The following is a 10,504-nucleotide window of genomic DNA, read 5'->3' on the forward strand; positions in this document are numbered from 1 at the left end:
TGGGCTGAGCAGGACCAAGCAGGGCTCAGCTGGGCTCAGCTGGGCTGAGCAGGACTGAGCTAGGCTGAGCTGGGCTGAGCTGAGCTGAGCTGAGCTGAGCTGAGCTGAGCAGGACCAAGCAGGGCTGAGGTGGGCTGAGCTGGGCTGAGCTGAGCTGAGCTGAGCTGAGCAGGACCAAGCAGGGCTGTTCTGGGCTGAGCAGGACCAAACAGGGCCAACCTGGGCTGAGCTGGGCTGAGCTGGGCTAAGCTGGGCTGGGCTGGACTGAGCTGGGCTGAACTGGGCAAAGCAGGACCAAGCAGGGCTGCACTGGGCTGAGCTGGGCTAAGTTGGGCTGAGCTGGGCTGAACATGACCAAGCATGCCCACACAGGGCTGAGCTGGGCTGAGCTGGGCTGAGCTGGGCTGAGCTGGGCTGAGCTGGGCTGAGCTAGGCTGAGCTGGGCTTAGCTGGGATGAGCAGGACCACTCAGGGCTGAGCTGGGCTGAGCTGAGCAGGACCAAGCAGTGCTGATCTGGGCTGAGCTGGGCTGAGCAGGACCAAGCAGGGCTGCTCTGGGCTGAGCTGGGCTAAGTTGGGCTGATCTTGGCTGAGCATGACCAAGCAGGGCTGAGCTAGGCTGAGCTGGGCTTAACTGGGATGAGCAGGACCAAGAAGGGCTGAGCTGTGATGAGCTGGGCCGAGCTGGGCTGAGCTGGACTGAGCTGGGCCGAGCTGGGCTGAGCTGGACCAAGCAGTGCTGAGCTGGGCTTAACTGACCTGGGCTGAGTAGGACCAAGCAGGGCTGAACTGAAATGGGCTGGACTGGGCTAAGCAGGACCAGTAGGGTTAAGCTGAGCTGGACTAAGCTGAGCAGGGCTGATCTGACTGAAGCAGGCTGAGCAGGGCTGAGCTGGGCTGAATTGGACCAAACAGGGCTGAGCCGGGCTGAGAGGAGCTGAGCTGGGCTGAGCTAGACTCCCACCCCACCCCTGCAGAATGAGCTTCTACCCCAGGATGCTCAGCTGCTTCCTGGACACCAGGCTTCTCAGTGGCTTAGCAGGGTTTTCTAGGTCTGGCTTTCCGTTCCTGCAAAGGCCCTGTCCAAGACATCTGACTAGGTCTCATACAAAGACTACCCAAGGGTAGTGTTCAGAGGTGGGGTAGCAAGGACAGGCTGGCCAGCTCCACACTCAGGCCACTTGCAACCAGAGCAGGAGTAAGCAGGCCTGAACTGAACTGATCTGTTCTAGGCCGCCCTGGTCAGAACTGGGCTGGGCTGTTCTGGATTGAGTTACATTAATGGAATAGTGGAAATCAATCTGAGCTGGCCCCTGCTAGTACATTAGGAGAGAGGTGAGCTGAGCTGTAAAGAATGGAGCTGGGCTGGGCTGGGCTGGGATAACTGGACTGTACTGGATGTCTTGGCGGAACGAGGTTGACCTGAGCTAGACTGAACTGGGCCGTGCAGGTGTCTGAGCAGAACGGGACCTCGCTGGCCCACTTTGAGCAACTATACTAATTTGGCTGAGCCTCTGTGGCTGCACTGGGCTGGCCTGGTCTGGTCTGTGTTGGTTGGGCCAATGAGGGCCACAGTGAAGCTGGAGAGCTGTCCTAGTCCAGGCTTGCCTGGGTGGAGCCAAGCTGTTGAAAAAAGGGCTGAGCTATGTGCTGGGGATAGGGAGCCTCTGGGCCCAGCTGGCTGTCTCTCTGTGGATGCATCATGGCCATGGAGCCCAGTAGGCCTCTGCAACACTGCCCTCCCTTACCTCATTGCCCTGTTGTATTGTCCCAAGTGCCAGTGGGCAGTGCACCCTGAGTCGCCAGCTCTATCCCTGCAGGAGCACTGCCCTGGGCTTGCGCTCTGGTCCTGGGATCTGTGAAAAAGTCATGGTGCAGTGGGTGACGGGGTTGGGCCCTGCAGAGCATGTGTGAAGTGGAGCACCAATGGAGTGGCCTCCATAGTGCAATCTTCAGCCCAGGCCAGCCCTCCCACCCCACCCCTGCAGAATGAGCTTCTGCCCCAGGCTGCTCAGCTCCTGCCTGGACACCAGGCTTCTCAGTGGCCTAGCAGAGTTCTCTAGGTCTGGCTGTCCGTTCACGCAAAGACTGTGTCCAAGACATCTGACTAGGTCTCATACAAAGACTACCCAAGGGTAGTGTTCAGAGGCGGTGTAGCAAGCACAGGCTGGCCAGCTCCACACCCAGGTCATTTGCAACCAGAGCAGCCACCAGTCATCTGCGGGCCAGGTTCCTCTACCATAAGAGGTGGTAACATGGTTCTGACTTCCCTGGGGCATGGCAGCAGGGCCCCATCTTACAATATATCCCATGTTCCAGTGACTTCGAAGGCCCCCAGCGTATTCCCACTGAGCTCTCCAATGTGCAAAGACCCAGTGATCATCGGCTGCTTGATCAAGGATTTCTTCCCCCCGGCACCTGTGACTGTGACCTGGGGCAAGAGTGGGAAAGAAACAACCTTCCTACCTGTCCTGGATAAGGAGAGCGGCCTGTTCACCACAAGCAGCCAGCTGAGCCTACCAGCTGCCGAGTGCCCAGTGTGCTCAAATGTCACATGCTCCGTGCAGCACGCCACAAGTGCCATCAAAACAGTGGAAGTGCCCTGCCCAGGTCAGAGGGCAAGATGGGGTGGACTATCCTTCCTGCACCTGTGTCCCCAGTGGGGGCCCAGGAGCCACAAGACTGGACTGCCTGGCTCAGCCCAGAAGTGGCCACAGTGGAGCGGGGGGCTTAGGGATGGGCTGGAAAGGGGCAGGAGTGGGCACTGACCTGCCAGGGCCTCTCTCTCTAGGACCAAGACCACCAAAACCACCACCGTGTGACTGTTCCCAGATCAACCTATCGCTGCAGCGGCCATCCCTTGAGGACCTGCTGCTGGGCTCTGACGCCAGCCTCACATGCACACTGAGCGGCCTGAAGACCAACCAGCCAGCCTCCTTCTCCTGGGAGCCCTCAACCGGGAAGGAACCCATCCAGAAGCCTGTTGAGGTTGACTCCCACGGCGGCTACACCGTGTCCAGCGTGCTGCCTGGCTGTGCCGAACTCTGGAACAGCGGGACGACCTTCACCTGCACAGTCACCCACCCTGACTTTGAGGGCACCAAGACTGCTACCGCCAAAAAAGAGACAGGTGAACCCAGCCCCCACTCCTGCTCCCACGCCATTTTACAGAGGGAAACTGAGGGCAACTCAAGGGTCAGGGCCCAGTGGGGTACTCTTTGCTCCCCACTTAGCCCCTGACCCAGCTCTCTGCCCCACAGAGAACGTCTTCCGGCCTCAGGTCCATCTGCTACCGCCGCCGTCGGAGGAGTTGGCTCTGAACGAGCTGGTGTCACTGACATGCCTGGTGCGTGGCTTCAGCCCAAAGGAAGTGCTGGTGCGCTGGCTTCATGGGACTGAGGAGCTGACCTCTGACAAGTACCTGGTGTGGGATCCCCTGAAGGAGCCCGACGAGGGCGCCACCACATATGCTGTGACCAGCGTGCTGCGCGTGACAGCTGCGGCCTGGAAGCAGGGGGACTCCTTCTCCTGTATTGTGGGCCATGAGTCTCTGCCCCTGTCCTTCACTCAGAAGACCATCGATCACCAGTCGGGTAAACCCACCCATGTCAACGTGTCTGTGATCATGGCGGAGGCAGACGGCACTTGCTACTGAGCCTTGCTGACCCTGCCCCTTCAATAAATGCCATGCTAGCCCAAAGAAGCCCACGCTTCCATCTGGCGCCTGTCTGCCTGTCCATCCATCCTCTGGGTCTGCACCACAGGGGTAGGGGCCAGGCTGGGAGGGAAGAGAGACCCTCGCCCCAGCCACTGGGGACTTGAGTGCCAATGTGTGTGCCTGAGGGTGAGTGTGTGTGTGCCATGGCCATTTGCACATGCCTGTGGGTGTGTGCATGTGTGTCTGTGCCGTGCACATCTGTGTGTGCCTGCACCTGTAAGTCTGTACGCATGCCTGTGTGTACCTGTGAGAGTGTGTATGTATGTGCTTGTGTGTGTGAATGTGCATGAGTGTGCACATTCCTGTGAGTGGGCAGTGCACAGGAGCTAAGGCCCAGCCTGGTGTGAAATCTGAGGTCGGCAGTCTCTGAGGTGGCACCGCCCACATCGGGCCCTGAGAGTAGTGCAGTCATGGGAAGTGGCAGGTGTTAAAGTAGCGTGTTTGTCCTGGATTGCCATGGCTGCGGCCAGGGAGGCCAAGAAAGGGCAGACGAGCAGACAACCAGCTGAATTTGTGCCATTTGTAGCTGACCAGGGAAGGGGACGAGGGAATGAGAGCTGATTCCAGGACCCCCCTCCCAGGAGCAGGCACCTCTCCCTCACTGGGTCAGCTCTGGGTAGCAACACACAGCTGCATGGGACAGACACTGATTCATGCAGAAGGGGCCACCTGGGTGGGCATGTATCACCCCACACCACACTATCATCACCTGCACAAGGGCACACGTGCACACAGAGGCACATTCGCACACTCACATATGTCAGAGCTCTCCAGGTATAGGAAGTGCACAGCCCACACCCAGTTCCAGGAAAGCAGGGAAGTCCCCTCCCAGCCCCAGGGTTTCTCAGGCCCAGCCTTGCTATCCCCAGCCTCCCTGTGTATCCAAACTTCCCTTTCGGGTAGTCCCTGCTCCTAAGACTCAAGTTGCCCATATCCACCTGAGCCCAAGTACGACCAAACCACGGACAGGGCAGGGGCAGGCTTGGGAGAGGTCTGGAATAGGCCGGGACACTGTTCCCACATGGACCTCTGGACCTCTGGCTCTGTTGGGCCCCAAGAGCATAAGGAGAACAGACCATAACCCCTGAGGGGATATCTGGCACCCAGCTGCCCACAAGGGGGCAGCGGGGCCCCTGATCTTGCCTCTGGGCTTTCCCAGAGGACTTGGCTTCTAGAAGCTTCTCTCTGTTCTCAGACAAAAGTGGAGGGGAGGCCCACACACTCACCCTTGACACTGTTGCACCCTGACAGTCCCTTCATCAGAAGGCAATAGGGAAAGCAAAGGGACAATTGAAGAAATCTTGCCACAGAGAAGTGGTCCCATCACCTCATGGGACTCAGGACCTGTCCCAAAGGAGAGATTTTTCTAGAGAGAGAGAAAGGAGGAGAAATCAAGAGATGGAAGGCTGAATCAAGAGATGGAGATCAGGGCTGATAGGAAGATGGATGATAGGGCATATGATGAATGGAAGGGCAGGTGGATAGATGGGTAGATAGAAGATGGATGGGTGGATGGATGGATAGCTGGATGGGTGTAGAGTGGGTGGATGATATTTGACTGGAAGGATGGATCCATGGATGATTGGGTGAATGGAAAGATAGACAGAGGGAAAGATAAATGATTAGATAGAGTAGCACATGACCAGTAGGTCCAGCTCCCATGGGAAATGTATGCCCTGACACTGAGAACAGTGCTGTCTGTGCTGATAGTCTTCCTCTTGCCCTCTTTGCTGACTCCTCAACCACATTTTCAGCAAAGATAACAGAGGCCTCTGGCCATACCCATCCAGCCCTTGGCACAATGACGTTGATCCCACAGCCCTGGCCCAGTTCTCCCTGAGGGTTTGTCTGGTGCTTCCCAGCCCAAGAACCAGAGCTTGGTGAGAATTTGCCAAATACATGGACAAAGCTGAGATCCAGGAGGCCTTGAGCTGGCACTCTCCTTGGATTCTCAAAGACACTTCCCACCTTCCTGTCCTGCCAGGTGTCTCTCTAAGGTCTCCTGAGGGATAGGTCCTGGGAGCACCTCAAGAGCTGCAAGGGTTCCAGCCTCTTGCCTGGGACCCTGGCTCCTCATCCTCTCTGAGAAAGTCTCAGAATTAACCCCACTGTCACAGTTCCCAGACCCAAAGATGGCATAGGAGGTAGTTAGTCCTGGGCCCCTACCCATGTGAGTTCTTCATGTCTTACAGAGTGGCAAGAGCTGCCTCCCTGGGTCGTGCTGGACCAGCCACAGGATGTGCTGGAGGAGGAGGCCCCAGGTGCCAGCCTGTGGCCCACCACCATCACCCTCCTCACCCTCTTTCTGCTGAGCCTCTTCTACAGCACAACATTGACAGTGACGACTGTGCGGGGCCCACTTGGCAACAAAGAAGGTCCCCAGTACTGAGCAGGTGCCAGCCGGACATGGGCAGGAGGCAGGAGGGACACAGAGGGGATGAAGCACGGGGGTATTAGTCCCAGAGGGAGGATCACAGGTCCCACCACACAGGGCTCTTCTCTCCCAGGGAGCACCTTTTACAGACTCTGAGAACACCAGAGGGGGCTGGGGTCAGGGCTGGATACCCAGATGCCAGGCCGGGGATGGGACAGGGGCACTGCAAGGATGCAGACCCTCAGGAACCCCTCTGGCCCTGACCCTTCTTGTCTTTGTAGGAAGGAAGTATGGAGGAGCCTTCTACATGGAAAAGCTGAGACCTGTATGACAGCGCCTCCCTCCCCATCCGCACTTTATTTACTGTACAATAAAGTAATACCAAAGACAAACATTCAGACTCTCAAATGAATGTTCTCAGCTGAGGGGAGGGAACTGGGGAAGTGTGGAGGCACCAGACAAGAGCATGCTGCCTCAGCAAATATAAGGGTGAAAGGGCTGGATGGACATGGGTTGACCTTTGTCCTAGGTCTGAGACATGACCTCATCCCTCATAGGCTGAGACCCAAGGTTGAATGTTGGCCACACCAAGCCAGGGGGTCCAGCAAGGCCCATTTTCAGAGCTGGATCACATAATGGACCTAATAATTGGCCCTGATCCTGGTAACTAGAGACTCATGGTAAATAAGAACCACAGCTCTAGACAGTGAGAGTAGGTCTTGAACACTGAGCCTTGATTCAGAACATGAGCCTGATTCCTAAGCACATGATTATGTGCTTGCTCTTTCTCATGAGGGCCTGGTGCTGGCCACTGAGCCCTGGTCCTGAAAACTAGCCTGGTTTGTAAGCAGTGAAGATGGGACATGAACACTGGGACGGGTCTTTACCTGGTACAAAACACCGAGTCTTGGTCTGTACACTGAGCCTTGTTCCTAGACACTGAGGCTGGGTCCTGATCACTGAGCTGGTCTTTATTACAAGGACCTGATCCTGAATTGAACACTGGTCATGAATAATGAGTTTGATTCCTAAACACTGTAGGTCAGAGTCTCCTGATGACAAAACCAGGTTTTTGTTACAAGGACATAGCACTTAACACTGAGGAACCAGGCTCAGTGTTCAGAACCAGGGCTCAGTGTTCCTAAACATTGAGTCTGGATCCTGAGCACTGAGGCTGGTTGTGATCAACAGGTCCAGTCTTAATCATAAGATCCTGATATAAACACTCAATCCCGGTCCTGAAGACTGAACCTTGGTGCTGACAGTGAACCTGGTTCCTAAGCACTTGGGCTGGCTGTGATCAATAGAGTCCAGTCTTAATCACAATGTCCTGGTATAAACACTCAGTCCTGGTCCTGAATACTGAATCTGGTTCCCGCAGTGAGGCTGGTCAGGATCACTGGACCTGAACTTTACCATAGAGACCATCCTGAACACTGATACCTGGTCCTGAACAGAGAGGTTGGCTCCTAAGCACTGAGGCTGGGTCATGATCACTGGGTCTGGTCTTTATTACAAGAACTTGGTCCAGAACACTGAGTCTGGTTCCTAAAAACTGAAGTCCTACCTTCAGGCAGTCTCACTGAGGGTTCCCAAGGCTGGCAAGAACCAGCCTTGGGACTAAGCAGGCAGCGCAGGCATCTATATTGCCCATCTTCTTGGTACCATCTGAGATCTTGGCATGTACCCCCTGCTTAGAGAGGCCTAGAGGACAGGACCCCTGCAGGGCACAGCTGCAGGGAAAGGCACAAAGAGTACAAAGGCCAAAGCAGAAATTACTGGCAGCTGGAGCGAGAGCCTGGCCTGGTCAGGGCCAGGTTACTCTGTGATGGGGGCAGAGCAGCTCAGGCACTGCAACACCCAGGCCTAGCCACCAGCTTGCTGGTTGTCCCCGTCTGTGTCTGCTTCACTGTTGTCATGCAGGACAGGGCAGCTCCTACATCTCTGGGAGAATCCCACAGACCCAGGGGACCTCAGGCACAGGCTGAGAGTAAGGAAGGGAAAGACAGCTGGAACCCTGGGGCCGGGAATCCTCACATTAGTGTTCAAGGGGAACTCATATTGGACAGCCAACGACCAGCAGGGACAGCCATACAGGCCAAGGGACAGGACAACAAGGTGGCCAGAGAAGAGGTCAGAGAGAAACCTGGCCTGAGGCATATGTGGAGATGTGTTGCTGACACAGCTTGCAGCCCAGGAGGTGACAGGCAGGGTGCTGTGCCATCCCATACGGTTGCTGACCTGTCCCTTGCAACTTGAGGCAGCTGCCTGTCCACCAAGTCCCATCTGTAGCAGTGCCAGGGCCATCTCTGCTTACCCTCCCTGGGTTAGGGTCTTGGACGGGCCCCTGAATGTACCTCCAACTCCCACACATTCCCTCCTGCCTGGGGACCTGATCACAGCCATGGAAAACAGTAGAGGACCATTGATTTCAATCATCATTACTTGAGGGGCTTGTGACCAGGGTAGGCCAGCCCTGGGGTGGGCAGGGGTCTCCAAAACTCGACGCCTGGGCCACCCAGCTCACTAAGGGGGGCTCTGAAGTTGCAGGTGGGGCTAGCAGCTATTTTGGGAAACAGCCTCAGAGGCAAAAAGCTAGTTTCTCAGTGTGGAACAAACAGCTATTTGCATGCACCCACAAGACCAAATCTGCCCAAAATGAGTAACTTGGGAAGAACTGAGACTAAGCCTCTCAGGTCTCCACACCTGTGGGGAAGGGGGTGGGGGGAGGTCAGGAGTGGGCCCCGCATCAGAGGCCAGTGTTTGGGCCCATGATTCCCAAACACAGCCTCCAGCCCAACATGGCGGTGGCTGCCCTGGACAACCTCAGAAAGTCCTTGCAGAATCTGTGTGAGTCCCACGCCACAGGCAAGCACATAGGGGCTCAGAGATCATGGAGAGCTGTGGCCAACTCACACATCATACCATAAGGGTTGTGGAGGAAGCAGAGACCCCTTGCTGTTCCTTGGGGCCCAGGACCACCCAGCCCAGGCGTAGAGACATGAGTGACCATGAGGTTTAGGGAAACAGGGCCCTGCTGAGTGCAGACTGAGAGCCCAGGAACACTCACACCACTGTCCCAAGCCCAGAGATCTGTAGGACCCACGGGGCCACCCTGTGTCCAGGCAGGGGTCTGATCCCAAGAGCAGCTGGGGAAGGAAAGAGAAGAACCACACAGGTTTCGAAGGCCCCAGTAGGGCAGCCCTTGCAAAGCCATATTTCACAGGGCATGGTGGGGTTCCTTGCACTAGGATACACTGGAGGGAAGGGCACCAGGAGATGGCATTCCAGAAATATCCGTTGACACTCAGGACAGGCCCATTACTCTGAAAACTGAAACAAACAGGCACCACATCCCTATCACCCCTGTACAGTGTGGTTCCACAGTGAGCAGATAAGTCAGGGTCCCTTCCTGAAGGTTCCATGACAAATAGTGACAGGACTGAAGGGAACAAGAGCTCCATGGTACAAGTCTCTGAGCAATAATGCCTTGGACACAAGGAACCTCCAGTCCAGGCCTACCCCCTGCAGCCCCATCAGCACCCAACACAGTCAAGTGTGGGCAACTCTGGGCCCACAGCAAGCAGGAACCACCTATGTCTACTGGGTCACCAGACATGGCTGGCAATACCCAGAGAGACCCACAGCTTCATTAGCAACACAAAGAATGCAGTGGCTCACCACCCTGCAGCCCAGTGCCCACCTCCAATATGCAGGACAGGGAGGCAGGAGAAGACAGTAGGACCCTGGAGACAGGCAGGGTTCCTCCAAGGTGGTGCAGCCATCGGCATGTGTGGGTGTGCATGTGCCCATGAGCATGCCTGTGGACCGTGTATGCCCATGGACATGAGGGTGCGTGTGTCCATGTGCACCTCTGTGCGCCTGTGCTTATGAGGGTGCCTGGGGAGAGTCTGTGTGATACAGGGAAAGGCCACATCCGCTGCCCCACTGAGGACAGTGCTGAGCTTTGCAAGGATGGGGTAACCTCAGAGTTGTCACATAGAGAAGTCTCATGCTGTGGGGACTGTGGTAATATGGAGGGCTCATTCTCACCTGTTCTGTCACCATGTCTGCCTTCAAAGCTTGTCTCCAGCCACATCTAGGGCCCTCTAGGTCCCTGTCACTCCCCGACCACCCAGGGCCTGAGGGTCAAGTTCTGCCCCACAGTGAGTATTTCAGATTGGCTTTTGATGTGGCAGGTAGAAAGGAGAGGTGTTGGAGGACAGGGCCCCCCTGGGGGCACTGACAGAGGGCAGGCAGGAGCAAGCCATGCTTTTATTCTGCCCACACTACATCTATCCAAACACCAGTATCAGTGGAGGCAAAAGCCTCCTCTGCTCCATGCCTATCCAGGACCCCAGCCCCTCACCCTGACTGCCCTTGGCCTCCCACTGCACCCCACATCCTTTCCA

At 56.3% G+C, this 10,504-nt stretch overlaps 1 gene segment (V, D, J or C); it reads left to right on the forward strand.

Moving 5' to 3' along the window:
* Positions 1-2,319: 2,319 nt before the first annotated feature.
* Positions 2,320-3,703, forward strand: LOC102005535 (the record flags this gene model as incomplete). The annotated part of the segment is given in 3 exon segments: positions 2,320-2,610; positions 2,792-3,130; positions 3,261-3,703. Coding segments are annotated over 3 exon segments (1,025 nt in total), but the record flags the coding sequence as incomplete, so codon positions are not given.
* Positions 3,704-10,504: the final 6,801 nt, after the last annotated feature.

Source organism: Chinchilla lanigera, unplaced genomic scaffold (assembly GCF_000276665.1).
Source record: "Chinchilla lanigera isolate Chin_1 unplaced genomic scaffold, ChiLan1.0 scaffold00049, whole genome shotgun sequence".
Lineage (NCBI taxonomy): Eukaryota > Metazoa > Chordata > Mammalia > Rodentia > Chinchillidae > Chinchilla > Chinchilla lanigera.